Source organism: Bufo gargarizans, chromosome 2 (genome assembly GCF_014858855.1).
Source record: "Bufo gargarizans isolate SCDJY-AF-19 chromosome 2, ASM1485885v1, whole genome shotgun sequence".
NCBI lineage: Eukaryota > Metazoa > Chordata > Amphibia > Anura > Bufonidae > Bufo > Bufo gargarizans.
This window is the reverse complement of record NC_058081.1, coordinates 554,805,710-554,821,219: the sequence shown is the minus strand read 5'-3', so window position 1 is coordinate 554,821,219 and position 15,510 is coordinate 554,805,710. Positions and strand designations below refer to the sequence as shown.

The following is a 15,510-nucleotide window of genomic DNA, read 5'->3' as shown; positions in this document are numbered from 1 at the left end:
TCATTTACCTCTATTTCCTCTATTAATAATGGAAGTGACATTTAACAACTCACTTGCTGCAGTTTTTGGACAGATGATGCAATCTGCATTAGTATGTATACAGATATAACAGACCATTGCATAAGTAGCAATTCCTCCACACAGTTTTATTACATTTGGAACTCGTGCATACTGGTTATAAGATGGAGGGTTACAGACCTACAGTACAGACCAAAAGTTGGACACACCTTCTCATTCAAAGAGTTTTCTTTATTTTCATGACTATGAAAATTGTAGATTCACACTGAAGGCATCAAAACTATGAATTAACACATGTGGAATTATATACATAACAAAAAAGTCTGAAACAACTGAAAATATGTCATATTCTAGGTTCTTCAAAGTAGCCACCTTTTGCTTTGATTACTGCTTTGCACACTCTTGGCATTCTCTTGATGAGCTTCAAGAGGTAGTCACCTGAAATGGTCTTCCAACAGTCTTGAAGGAGTTCCCAGAGATGCTTAGCACTTGTTGGCCCTTTTGCCTTCACTCTGCGGTCCAGCTCACCCCAAACCATCTCGATTGGGTTCAGGTCTGGTGACTGTGGAGGCCAGGTCATCTGGCGCAGCACCCCATCACTCTCCTTCAGGGTCAAATAGCCCTCACACAGCCTGGAGGTGTGTTTGGGGTCATTGTCCTGTTGTAAAATAAATGATGGTCCAACTAAACGCAAAACGGATGGAATAGCATGCCGCTGCAAGATGCTGTGGTAGCCATGCTGGTTCAGTATGCCTTGAATTTTGAATAAATCCCCAACAGTGTCACCAGCAAAGCACCCCCACACCATCACACCTCTTCCTCCATGCTTCATGGTGGGAACCAGGCATGTAGAGTCCATCCGTTCACCTTTTCTGCGTCGCACAAAGACACGGTGGTTAGAACCAAATATCTCAAATTTGGACTCATCAGACCAAAGCACAGATTTCCACTGGATTAATGTCCATTCCTTGTGTTCTTTAGCCCAAACAAGTCTCTTCTGCTTATTTCCTGTCCTTAGCAGTGGTTTCCTAGCAGATATTCTACCATGAAGGCCTGATTCACACAGTCTCCTCTTAACAGTTGTTCTAGAGATGTATCTGCTGATAGAACTCTGTGTGGCATTGACCTGGTCTCTAATCTGAGCTGCTGTTAACCTGCGATTTCTGAGGCTGGTGATTCGGGTGAACTTATCCTCCGCAGCAGAGGTGGCTCTTGGTCTTCCTTTCCTAGGGCGGTCTGCATGTGAGCCAGTTTCTTTGTAGCGCTTGATGGTTTTTGTGACTGCACTTGGGGACACTTTCAAAGTTTTCCCAATTTTTTCAGACTGACTGACCTTCATTTCTTAAAGGGATTCTGTCACCTCCCCTAACCCAAAATCCGATTTTAAAGCAGCCATGCAGCACAGCTTACCTTGATTAGGCTGTGCTCTTTTATCTTGTAATCCGTCCAGTAGTTTCAGTAAAAAACGACTTTTATGGATATGCAAATGAGCCCTGAATGTGCCCAGAGGGGCGTTTTGTTCCTCTTAGAGAGCCCAGTACCACCCCTCTTACAGTGCCCAGCCCGCCTTCCTTGCACTGTCTAACCGCCCCAGCCTCCCACAGCCTCTCCTCCCTCTCCTCCCCCTCCCTCACGGCCGAACGAACTCTCACACAGGCGCAGTACCCACTGAGGGCTGCGCCTGTGCGATCAGCAGGAGACTGAGGGCAGGAGCTTCATCCTCGTCACTGGGCATGCGCCGAGCCCAGTGACGTCCGTTTCTCGCTCTTCCCTCAGTCAGCCTGGTAGGAAGCGCAGAGGATAGCCGATCGCTGCTGCACCCTGCGCTTTCTCCAGCCTGCCTGCCTGCCACAGTGAAGCCAGCCAGCGATTTCTTTCCCCACAGTCTCCTGCTGATCGCACAGGCGCAGCCCTCTGTGGGTACTGCGCCTGTGCGAGAGTTCGTTCGGCCGTGAGGGAGGGGGAGGAGAGGGAGGAGAGGCTGTGGGAGGCTGGGGGCAGTTAGACAGTGCAAGGAAGGCAGGCTGGGCACTGTAAGAGGGGCGGTACTGGGCTCTCTAAGAGGAACAAAACGCCACTCTGGGCACATTCAGGGCTCATTTGCATATCCATAAAAGTCGTTTTTTACAGAAACTACTGGACGGATTACAAGATAAAAGAGCACAGCCTAATCAAGGTAAGCTGTGCTGCATGGCTGCTTTAAAATCGGATTTTGGGTTAGGGGAGGTGACAGAATCCCTTTAAAGTAATGATGGCCACTCGTTTTTCTTTACTTAGCTGCTTTTTTCTTGCCATAATACAAATTCTAACAGTCTATTCAGTAGGGCTATCAGCTGTGTATCCACCTGACTTCTCCACAACGCAACTGATGGTCCCAACCCCATTTATAAGGCAAGAAATCCCACTTATTAAACCTAAAAGGGCACACCTGTGAAGTGAAAACCATTTCAGGTGACTACCTCTTGAATCTCATCAAGAGAATGCCAAGAGTGTGCAAAGCAGTAATCAAAGCAAAAGGTGGCTACTTTGAAGAACCTAGAATATGACATATTTTCAGTTGTTTCACACTTTTTTGTTATGTATATAATTCCACATGTGTTAATTCATAGTTTTGATGCCTTCAGTGTGAATCTACAATTTTCATAGTCATGAAAATAAAGAAAACTCTTTGAATGAGAAGGTGTGTCCAAACTTTTGGTCTGTACTGTATATATGATCTATATATCAATCTGCTCAGCACCTCCTGCTCTACAACATCGTGCCTGCAGATTACAATACATTTTCATGGTAACATGTTCCCTTTAAAGGGTTTCTACCACCAGAAATAACCTTATGTAGCTGACTGACATTAGTACAACACTAATGTCAGCACTACATAACAGTATGTTTTTGACATTTCTCCCTGCAGCCGTTTTGGTAAAATAAGCACTTTTAAATGATGTTAATGAGCCTCTAGGTGCTATGTGGACATAAAATCAGCACCTAGAGGCTCAGTCTACTCACCTTTTATCCCACCCAGGTCCCCTGTTCTGCCCGCCCCGCTCCTCTTGATTGATGTGACGGTTCGCAGCATCGTTGACAAAATCCTGCGCCTGCGCCGTTCACTTCTGTCTTCTGCGCAGGTGTAGTGAGTAAAGGCCGCTCTCCTGGTGCCGGCTTCCTCACTGTGACGTAGTCGGCACAGGTGCAGTGAGGAATCCGGCACCAGGAGCGCATCATTCACTCACTGCGCCTGCGCCGAATACAGAAGTGAACAGCGCAGGCGCGGAATTTCGTCAACATGCTGCAAACCGTCACATCAATCAAGAGGAGCGGGCGGGCAGAACAGGGGACCTGGGCGGGATAACGGGTGAGTAGGCGGAGCCTCTAGGTGCTAAATTTAACGCCCACATAGCACCTAGAGGCTCATCAGCATATTATAAAAGTGCTTATTTTACCAAAACGGCTGCAGGGAGAAAGGTAAAAAACATACTGTTATGTATATATCTGTAAAGAATAAATTAAGGCAACTGGACGTACTGTAGATTTCTTGAAAACGTTTCACTCGTTCTTCCAACGAGCTTTCTCAATTCTGAGTGACTGTACAAAAATTCTGGGAATAAATATGTAACTGAATACACATCTGGTAATTATACCCAGCATTGGGTCAAAGGTGTTGATTCCATTATTCTAATTGGAGTCAGTAGATGATAAAGACTTCCCAGAAATGTCAGTCAGCTACATAACAGTATTTCTGGTGGTAGAAACCCTTTAACCTCTTTAGGACACATGACGTACCGGTACGGCATGTTGTCCCGGTACTTAAGGACACATGACATACCGGTATGTCATGTGTATTTCCGATCACCGCCGCCCGGAACAAGATGCCTGCTCAAATCGTTGAGCAGGCACCTTGGCTAAATGCGCGGGGGGGTTCTGTGACCCCCCCGTGTTGGTGATCGCCGCAAACCGCAGGTCAATTCAGACCTGCGGTTTGCGACTTTTTATGTTGCAGGCGGCGGTGCCATCGGGTCCCCATGGGGCTGTAGGGGGGACCTGATGGCATGGAAGGCAGTGCGATGTCTTCCTGAGGCATCGCCGCTGCCTTCCTGTGACGTACCTGTGAGATCCAGCCCCCTGGATCTCACAGGCCGGAAGCTGTATGAGTAATACACACAGTATTGCTCATACAGCCAAAGCATTCCAATACAGAAGTATTGGAATGCATTGTAAAGGATAAGACCCTCAAAAGTTGAAATCCCAAAGTGGGACAAAAAATAAAGTGAAAAAAAAGTTGAAAAAAATAAAGTTTTCCCCCCCAAAAATTAAAAGTTTCAAGTAAAAATAAACAAAAACGTCATTTTTCCCAAATAAACTTAAAAAAAATTGGTAAAAAATATAGGGGGGAAAAAAAGATTACATATTAGGTATCGCCACGTCCGTATCGACAGCTCTAAAAACATATCACATAACCTAACCCCTCAGATGAATACCGTAAAAAATAAAAACTGTGCTAAATAAACCATTTTTTTATCACCTTACATCACAAAAAGTGTAATAGCAAGCGATCAAAAAGTCATATGCACCCCAAAATAGTGGCAATCAAAACGTCATCTCATCCTGCAAAAAAGAGACCCTACCTAAGATAATCGCCCAAAAAATGAAAAAACTATGGCTCTCAGAATATGGAGACACTAAAACATGATTTTTTTTGTTTCAAAAATGATATTATTGTGTAAAACTTACACAAATAAAAGTATACATATTAGGTATCGCCGCGTCCTTATTGACCGGCTCTATAAAAATATTACATGACCTAACCCCTCAGATGAACACCGTAAAAAATAAAAACTGTGTTAAATAAACCATTTATTGTCACCTTACATCACAAAAAGTGTAATAGCAAGCGATCAAAAAGTCATATGCACCCCAAAATAGTGCCAATCAAACTGTCATCTCATCCCGCAAAAATCATACCCTACCCAAGATAATCACCCAAAAACTGAAAAAATTATGGCTCTCAGACAATGGAAACAATAAAACATGATTTTTTTTGTTTCAAAAATGAAATCATTGTGCAAAACTTACATAAATAAAAAAAGTATACATATTAGGTATCGCCGCGTCCGTAATAACTTGCTCTATAAAAATATCACATGCCCTAACCCCTCAGGTGAATACCGTAAAAAAATAAAAATAAAAACTGTGTAAAAAAAGCCATTTTTTTGTCACCTTACATCACAAAAAGTGTAATAGCAAGCGATCAAAAAGTCACACGCACCTCAAAATAGTGACAATCAAACCGTCATCTCATGCCGCAAAAATCATACCCTACCCAAGATAATCGCCCAAATACTGAAAAAACTATGGCTCTCAGACAATGGAAACACTAAAACATGATTTTTTTTGTTTCAAAAATGAAATCATTGTGTAAAACTTACATAAATAAAAAAAGTATATATATTAGGTATAGCTGCGTCCGTGACAAGCTGGCCTAAAAATATACCACATGATCTAACAGATGAATGTTGTAAATAACAAAAACAAAAAAAGTGCCAAAACAGCTATTTCTTGTTACAAAAAGTGTAATATAGAGCAACCAAAAATCATATGTACCATAAAATAGTACCAACAAAACTGCCACCCTATCCCGTAATTTCTAAAATGGGGTCACTCTTTTGGAGTTTCTACTCTAGGGGTGCATTAGGGGGGCTTCAAATGGGACATGGTGTCAAAAAAAACTGTCCAGCAAAATCTGCCTTCCAAAAACCGTATGGCATTCCTTTCCTTCTGCGCCCTGTCGTGTGCCCGTACAGCGGTTTACGACCACACATGGGGTGTTTCTGTAAACTACAGAACTAAAGGGGCAGTAGACTAAATAAAACTTTACTTTTAATACATCAGGAGATAAAAAAGCCCCTACTAGACAAACAACGATTAAGACGTGCCCGGTGGGTATAAGCACCGAACAAAAAATGCCACTGGTAAACAGGCAGGGGGGGGTGTGATAGACGGGCGGTGGATACGTAAACACAGACCACTAGCCCTAGTACCTCCCTGCTTGACCTGTGACACCCTATAAGTATCCGAGTGACGGGGTCCAAAAAACCCCGCAAGGGGTGGCCCAGACAGGAACTCTGTTCCTAGATACAATTCCCTGGTGAAGCCCTATTAGAGCAGTGCCAGAAAAAATAGGTGGAGTTCCTACTTGGGGATACTGAAGGGTACAAGTGAACACAATACAATAAAGAAAAAAAAAAAGGGGTATAACACCACCTGAATGTAAGAGGTCAGAGTGAGTGCATACCTATATAGTCCCGACGCGTTTCTTCAGTTTAGAGCCCCAAGATTCTTCAGGGGACACGGGGCTGCGTGTTCATGTAAGTCAGACCTTGACTACGCTTAGTTTGCGGCTGCGGTCGAGAGTGGCTGTTAGCGCACTGTGTGGCAAGACCCAGTGTGGTGGTGTCTGCTGCAGTTGTGACCGGCCTGTCACAACTGCAGCAGACACCACCACACTGGGTCTTGCCACACAGTGCGCTAACAGCCACTCTCGACCGCAGCCGCAAACTAAGCGTAGTCAAGGTCTGACTTACATGAACACGCAGCCCCGTGTCCCCTGAAGAATCTTGGGGCTCTAAACTGAAGAAACGCGTCGGGACTATATAGGTATGCACTCACTCTGACCTCTTACATTCAGGTGGTGTTATACCCCTTTTTTTTTTTCTTTATTGTATTGTGTTCACTTGTACCCTTCAGTATCCCCAAGTAGGAACTCCACCTATTTTTTCTGGCACTGCTCTAATAGGGCTTCACCAGGGAATTGTATCTAGGAACAGAGTTCCTGTCTGGGCCACCCCTTGCGGGGTTTTTTGGACCCCGTCACTCGGATACTTATAGGGTGTCACAGGTCAAGCAGGGAGGTACTAGGGCTAGTGGTCTGTGTTTACGTATCCACCGCCCGTCTATCACACCCCCCCCCTGCCTGTTTACCAGTGGCATTTTTTGTTCGGTGCTTATACCCACCGGGCACGTCTTAATCGTTGTTTGTCTAGTAGGGGCTTTTTTATCTCCTGATGTATTAAAAGTAAAGTTTTATTTAGTCTACTGCCCCTTTAGTTCTTTTGTTTGCATTTTTGAGCAGTATACCGGGAGGCCTTAACGGTCCTTCCTGCTAAGACCACCATTTATTGTTTCTGTAAACTACAGAATCAGAGCCATAAATATAGAGTTTTGTTTGGCTGTTAACCCTTGCTTTGTAATTGGAAAAAAATTATTAAAATGGAAAATCTGCCAAAAAACTGAAATTTTGAAATTGTATCTCTATTTTCCATTAATTCTTGTGGAACACATAAAGAGTTAACAAAGTTTGTAAAATCAGTTTTGAATACCTTGAGGGGTGTCGTTTCTAGAATGGGGTCACTTTTTTGGAGTTTCTACTCTAGTCTAGGGGTGCATCAGGGGGGCTTCAAATGGGACATGGTGTCAAAAAACCATTCCAGCAAAATTTGCCTTCCAAAAACTATATGGCATTCCTTTCCTTCTGCGCCCTGCCGTGTGCCCATACAGTGGTTTACGACCACATATGGGGTGTTTCTGTAAACTATAGAATCAGAGCCATAAATATTGCGTTTTGTTTGGCTGTTAACCCTTGCTTTGTAACTTGAAATAAATGATTAAAATGGAAAATCTGCCCAAAAAGTGAAATTTTGAAATTTTATCTCTATTTTCCATTAATTTTTGTGGAACACCTAAAGGGTTAACAAAGTTAGTAAAATCCGTTTTCAATACCTTGAGGGGTGTAGTTTCTAGAATGGGGTCATTTTTGGGTGGTTTCTATTATGTAAGCCTCACAAAGTGACTTCAGACCTGAACTGGTCCTTGAAAAGTGGGTTTTTGAAAATTTCTAAAAATTTCAAGATTTACTTCTAAACTTCTAAGCCTTGTAACATCCCCAAAAAATAAAATATCATTCCCAAAATGATCCAAACATGAAGTAGACATATGGGAAATGTAAAGTAATAACTATTTTTGTAGGTATTACTATGTATTCTAGAAGTAGAGAAATTGAAACTTGGAAATTTGCAATGTTTTAAACATTTTTGGTAAATTTGGTATTTTTTTTATAAATAAATATATATTTTTTTTTACTTAATTTTACCAGTGTCATGAAGTACAATATGTGACGAAAAAGCAATTTCAGAATGGCCTGGATAAGTCAAAGCGTTTTAAAGTTATCACCACTTAAAGTGGTCCTTAAGGTGAAAATGAGCCCGATCCCTAAGGGGTTAAACTACATCTGTGTTTAATACAATGCATTGATTTTAAACTTGCAATGATAATTGCTGTCACTAGGTGTCACTGAAATGTCACAGAATGTAAATATCTACTGCTAGCAGGAAGTTTTTTACTGTGGCTGAAACCATATGGTGTGCCTGGGGAGGCTGGGAAGCTCAGATAACAAACTGTAGGCCCCAAGAAACCAGCTCCAGTAATATCAGTGAAACAATGTGCACAGTGAATGTGATATAGTTGGATTATTTTAAACATAGTTAAATCTTGGTAAAGTGTAGAGAGTATGGTCAGCACTGCTGTAGGTGTGGAATTTAATTTGGTGCTGCACTGGTCAAATGTGAGTAACGGTGGTGCTCAGCATGAAGACATGTGGTATTTGCAAAAAGAAAGAAAAAAAGAATGCTTCACTCACCAGGCATACTCTTTGCAGCTTTATTCACATAAAAAGATCAGCGTCATGCGGGTAAAGCACAGCTAGAGGGCAACAGCCGTTTTGCGCTTGCTGCACTTTTTCAAGCTATAAAACTATAAGGGCTGTTTCACACGAGCGGATGCCGTGCGTGGCATCCGCTCCGTGAAAGAGTGCCAAGACCCGATGCAGACTGCAGAGGCACGGAGCATTAACATGACTGTAGCTGAAGACATCTGTGTTGGTTCCATGTTCATATGAAAAATGAAGTTTAAAATAATATATGCAAATGAGCCTCCAGGAGCAATGAGGGCACTACCTCCTAGAGGCTTAGCTCCAGTGGCGTACCACCCATAGAGGCAGACCACGCCATTGCTATGGGGTTCACGGCACTGGGGGGCCCGAAGCGCAGAGAAGGCCCCGCCCACACTATTTGGCCCCGCCCACTCATGACATGCGGCTATGCGGCTGCTTTTACTCTCAGCCAACTCTTCTTCCGCAATCTCCACCGCCAGCCAGCCGCCCCCCCCGCCGGGAGTCTGACCTGATCCTGACCTGTCCTGGCTGCTGCAGAATCAGGATCAAACCAGCCTGCAACTGAAAGTAGCGCTCGCTGGCCAATCAGCACAAGGCAACTGTTTTGAGGCAGTTGCTGATTGGCCAGTGTGCGCAAGGGAGGCGCAAGAATCGGTTCGCCGTCGGTCGTCGCCAGTGTGCCTGAGGAGCAGAGCTGCCTGCAGAGGAGACAAAGAACTTAGAAGCACCCTGTCGGACTGTCCCTGGCCTGGCCTGAGCGCAGAGAGCAGACTCAGTCGGGTCTGATGTTGATAATGTCAGATACCATTACTCAGATTGTCAGACACTGACAGCCTGACAGGCCAGGCAGCAAGAGAGAGGAGGGGTGGGGAGGGGGACAGCCAGGACAGGGTGGGACATGCTTCAATCCCACTCCAGTGAGTCCTGTTGTCCTCTATGAGCCCCAAAATGCCTATGGGGGAGAAGGAAGAAAGCACACTGTCCTGAGAATTTTGGGGGGCATTAGGGGTTGGGGGGGCTCATAGAGGACAGTGTGCTTTCCTCCTACACCTACTCCTTCCTAACAACCCCCCTTCCCTCCGGCATTTTGGAGGGCATTAGGGGTTGGATATTAACCCCTCTAACTCCTTGCTGCTAATGCTGAGTGTGCACATAGCCACCAAATGATATTTCACCAACCAGCCAACCCCCCCCCCCCCACACACACACACACACACAAACACATGCGCATATGTGCACACTCAGCATCAGCAGCAAGGAGTTAAAGGGGTTTGGGGTAAGAGAAGTGATGACAAAATGGCGTAGGTAGCAAAGGGGTTAAGATGTGGGGGATGGCTTACGTCCGGCTTTAGCACAGTAGACAGAGGCAGGAGGAGTGATGTGTATGCGCTCCTGCCCTGCACTCGCTCAGTTGTGTGGCATACATATTGCGCCCTGTGTCCACTGTCCTGTGCCCACTCTGCTAAAGCCTGGCAAGTGACATGGCCCATCTGTGTCCACTGTCCTGTGCCCACTCTGGCAAGCCTGGCAAGTGACACGCCCATTGTATGAAAATATAAAAAAATATTCCCCAACAGCAAAACAGGAAAAAGAGTCCAAAAGGCGGATTTAGCTGTTTTTGGTCGCTTCCTTTTCCACAATAAATTTAAATAAAAAGTGATCAAAAAGTCATAAACACCCCAGAATGGTATGAATGGAAAGTTCAGATCGCCCCATATAGTTCCGTATGCATAATTACAAAAAAGTTATAGGGGTCCAAATATGGCGACAAAAAAGTAAAACTTTTTTTTTTCCCAATTTAGAATTTTTTTTCACTATCAAAACGCAAACAAACAGAACAAATCCTTATTGGAAAATACATGTACATTTTATACGTTACTGCAACAAAGTTAGTTAATAATAAAATAAAAATGTTTATCCCTAACAGTTTCAGTAGGTCATGTATAAATGTATTTAATGGGGGTGTGGCATGGGAGGAGCCAGGTCAGGAAGTGGGAGGGGCCATGGTGGGTAGTGGGCGGGGTTAAGGGGCCCAATTCAGATTTTTGCTATAGGGCCCAGTGATTTCTATGTACGCCCCTGCTTAGCTCTCTCTGTAACTGCCGAGAGAGCTAAGTCCCCACCAGGGCTTGCTGTGGTAGGGTGAAGCTTCCTTTGGACCCATGACAGCTTGTAGGTTTGCGAAAAAGCTCTGAGTCATCTTGGTACACTCTATAATCTGAAGGCCCATAGGAAACTGTTAAGAGTGTTTCAACAGACTGTGCCCCCAAGTGTGTAAATGACCATCAAGCAGAGTACCTCTTCTAGAGACTGCAACCAATACGCTTTTGTCCTGCGTAAAGTGACATTCCGCACCAATATTTGTGTGCCTCTTTGTCAGAAAATAAAAGGGTTCCTGTTTGCAACAACAAGTGTCACATTTCCAGTTGGAGTAGCACCCCTTTACAAGATAATTATGACACAGGCTATCATAAAACAGCAGTATGTAATCTGGTTTGGGGTTGACAGAGAAGGCCCTGCAATGCTGCAACTTGATGTCACAGAAAAAAGAAGCTTTAGTTGAGGGCTACAAGAAGAAGGCCAAGGGTCTCAACATGGAAAAACAAGTAAGTGAAACTTAGGGGGGAAATGCAGTAAGTCACCTAAAAGCTTGTCAAAAGACTCACCAGCTCACTTTATTTTAACTGCAAAGAAAGCTCTCTTCCAGAAGAAGGAATGCTGTCTTTCTAGTGTTACCTACAGGTCCTAAAATTTAGGGGAAATGTTGCCATTATTCACACGGAAACCCCACCAGGGGCGGGTTTTCCAACTATAAAGTGCACCCCTAAATAGATCTATAATAATTTGCTCTGAGAAGCTACACATGATGCCTACATAAGAAGCTTTATCACTGTTCAGGCAGGTTAGACCTCACACTTCCCTTGTATGGGGGCACTGGGCAGGAGATGATAATATAACAAAAAATAGAAAAGATTAGCCTTGTAAACCACAAAAGTCTGCAAGAGGTCCTATTGAGAGCCTTCTCTAGGTTACCACACCAAGCATGCCAGGAATCTACAGACATGGAGTAAGTACAATACAAGTTTTATTGGCATATAACACAGATCTGGATAATAGACATACTTTCTGCTGAGTTACCACTATTATTTACACTTCAAAGGAACATCCAACTAATGTGGTACAGAATATATACACTGGGTACATAAGATGGCACAAAGGCACCGCCTAAATACTATTAAAAAATAAAAAGCAATAAAATGTAACCAACTTGTGCTCTTTGTAATGTTACCATCCATCCAGCAGGGGGCAGGGGTTGTAGGCCTATAGGGTGTATTTAAAAATATAAGTACCTGCCCATATTGAAACAGCTGATCGGGGGGGGGGGGGTGCTGTTTCATACTTTGGCATGGGTGACAGTTTTTTGTGCTGCACTGTGGTATTTGGTTTTGCAGAGGAATTTTTTTTATCCTGCACTGTGGTATTTGGTTACTTCTGTTGTCCCTGCCTTCTGTCAATATGGATCCACCTACAACATGGGACTACTTTTAGGTTTTTTCCAGGGCCACATTAAGTTCTCCGTCCGCCTCTGTAAGTGTTTATGGGGTTATAAGTTCTATGTGCCCAATATGTGACCTCTGAAGTCAGGGTTTGAGGCCAAAGTCATACACTCTGTTAATGTTGCCCAGCTCTTGTTGAACTATGAATACAATGCATTCAAAAAGTCTTCAGAACCTTTCACTTTTTTGCATTTGTTATGTTGTGGGCTTGCGTTAAAATAAAATAAAAAATCTGGTTTTCCCCCATCAAGTGTTCCCTCATCATTCTGAACTCAGTACCCCATGATGTGAAATTAAAAACAGAATTTTAGAAATGTTTGCAAATTTATTCAAAAAGGAAAAACAAACATTTTGCATGATCATAAGTATTTAGACCCTTTGCTATGAAACTTGAAATATAACTCTGGGGCCTCTGTTTCTACACTTTGATTGGAGTCCAGCTGTGGTAAATTCAGTTGATTGGACATGATTTGGAAAGACGAACCACTGTCTATATATTAGGTATCATAGCTGACAATGCATATCTGAGCAAAAACCAAGCCAAGAGGAGGGAAGAACTGACTGTAGAGCTCAGTATCATGATTGTGTGGAGATCTGGTGAAAAAATGCAATGAAATTTCACAACAACACAGTGGCCTCCATAATTTTTAAATGGAAGAAGTTTGCAACAACCAGGACTCTTCCTAGAGCTGGCTGTCTACCAAACTAAGTAATTGGGGGAGAAGGGCCTTGGTAAGATGGAACACATGAAATCCTGCCTGGATTTTGCAAAAAGCACTTAAAGGACTCACATCATTTTGTGTTCTGATAAAAACAAGATTGAACTTTTTGGCCTCAACTTTAACTGTCATGTCTGGAGAAAACCAGGCACTGCTTATCACCTGCCTAAAACCATACCTATAGTGAAGCATGGTGGTGGCAGCATCATGCTGTGGGGATGTATTTCAGCAGCTGGGACACGGAGACTGGTTAGTTTTGAGAGAAAGCTGAATGGAGCAAAGTACAGAGATATTCTTAATGAAAACCTGATCCAGCGTGCTCTGGACCTCACACTCAAGTTTCAAGTTCCAACAAGACAATGTCAATAACCCTAAGCACAAGACAACATAGGAGTGGCTTAGGGACAACTCTGTGAATGTCCTTGAGTGGCCCAGCCAGAGCTATGGCTTGAACCCAATCAAACATCTTTGGAGAGGTCTGAAAATGGCTGTTCTCCGACTGCCTTCATCCAACCTGACAGAGCTTGAGAGGATCTGCAGAAAAGAATGGGAGAAAATCCCCAAATACAGGTGTGGAAACCTTATGGCATCATACCCAAGAAGACTGGAGGCTGTAATCACTGTCAAAGGTGCTTCAACGAAGTACTGAATAAAGGGTCTCAATACTTATGTCAATGCAATATTTTTGTTTTTCCTTTCCACTAAATTAGCAAGAATTTCTAACGTTCAGTTTTCAGTTTGTCATTATGGGGATAATGAGTGCACAAGGCTACAACATAACCAAATGTGAAAAAAGTTAAAGACTGAAGAATTTCCGAATTCACTGTATATTGGTTCACCAGAGTATCAGACAATCCTCTGGTGAGCCTAAATCATCTAATAGGCTCTCGAGAATAAGACAACTGTTGACATAAAGGTGGACCCTATCACTTGCCATGGGACAACTCACCCATTAGATTGCATATCCTGCTTGTACAATGATAATGAACCGGTTCATGTTTGGTGTAGATGTAGGATGGGTAGTCATCATTTTCTCCTATGGTAAGCCCAAGGAACCCTAGTCCCACACTGGAAATGTGTTCTTATGAGGACATTGTTTATGGACAAAAAGGACTAGCCAACATGAGCTGAGGCCCTTTGGCAACGATATATGCTCCCAATGTCTAAAGCAGACGTGATTTGTTGCCATGTATGGTATATTCTCAGATATATGAATGCTGTTATCTTTAATGCTGTATATTCATAAAGCTATGATAAACCAATTGCTTTTCACTATTTTATCAATCCTAGTGGACATCCAAATCCCATGAACAACAAAATCGATCAGTCAATGACCAATGACCATACCCAGTACATACTGTAATCCTATAACCCCTTAATGTAAGACAAAGGTATGTGACCTAACCAATCATAGCATCCGAATGCCATTTTCATACACATTGTACCCAACATAGGGTTACATTGCATCATAAGTGATCATGAACACAGCCATAGGTGTTTAGAATTTCTGTATACATTCAATATAGTATAAAATAATATAGTTTGTAGTTTGGTTAGGCAATGTAGGCCTGGATTCATGCCGGTATGTAGAGCTGTAGAGCAAGTTGGCACTTTATAAATACAGAATAATGTAACATGAATACAGTTTAAAAGTCCATATCTCAGAATTTTATCCCCGATGATTCCGTTACACATGGTGACAATAATGTTGAAGCTGCTATGGTACTGACCATCTGCTTAGTCCTTAAATTGAGCATCTCAGGGATACATACTGGTATATAAAAAAATACCCACTGCAAAGTATTCTAAACATCTGTGTCCTTCTCTGCAGTCAGCTGAGTCTAGTCACGGGTCTCTGGTGTTTATCACTGCATCACTAACTAGACTCAAAGCATTGTGCTATTTCTATATAACTTCACTAAGATGCCGGGTGGCAATGCCGTTCAGATCATACTGGGAATTTTTTCAAACCACAATGGATCTGCATATCTGTGGGGGGGAGGGGGGTTCCATTTAATGACTTTGGTGCTTTAAAAAAAAAAAAGGAGAAGACAAGCCCTTATTCCTCCTTGCAGAGTTCAGAAGCTCTATATACATATTGGAGCTGGATTATGAAAGCTGATGTGATGTACTCATTGTTACATGATTAAGTCGAGCTGCTCGAGGGCAAGAATTTCATTCATGGTTCAGTGTCGAAGGAAGTTAAGGTAGAACAGACACTGGCCCTTGCGGAGAGAGAAGATGCTAAATTCAGCCTTGCAGTTCCAAGTAAGCTTGAAGATAGTCCTTCATCCAGTTGGAAGTATATGGGCAGTCATATTAGAATATGGAAGAACAGCATGGGGCTCATCTTGAAAACTCCTTCACAATGTCTGGGATTATTCATAATACTTTTCCGCCTTGATAACTTGGCAGTACATCAACATGGAGAAGATCAAACCAAATACCTGCAGAGACCAGAAGAAACCAAGTTTATTTCACAACATATGTCCAAAAA

The 15,510-nt window shown here is 43.0% G+C and overlaps 1 protein-coding gene across 2 annotated transcripts in view; it reads right to left on the bottom strand.

Annotated features, from left to right (window-relative positions):
- Positions 1 to 11,804: 11,804 nt before the first annotated feature.
- LOC122928602 (tetraspanin-4-like) overlaps positions 11,805 to 15,510 on the bottom strand; it is a 115,759-nt gene continuing 112,053 nt past the window's right edge. For both annotated transcript variants that reach the window (XM_044281599.1, XM_044281598.1), the window contains one exon: positions 11,805 to 15,460. In XM_044281599.1, the coding sequence (XP_044137534.1) occupies positions 15,392 to 15,460 (69 nt within the window). In that variant the 3' untranslated portion in view covers positions 11,805 to 15,391. The remainder of the gene's footprint in view (positions 15,461 to 15,510) is intronic.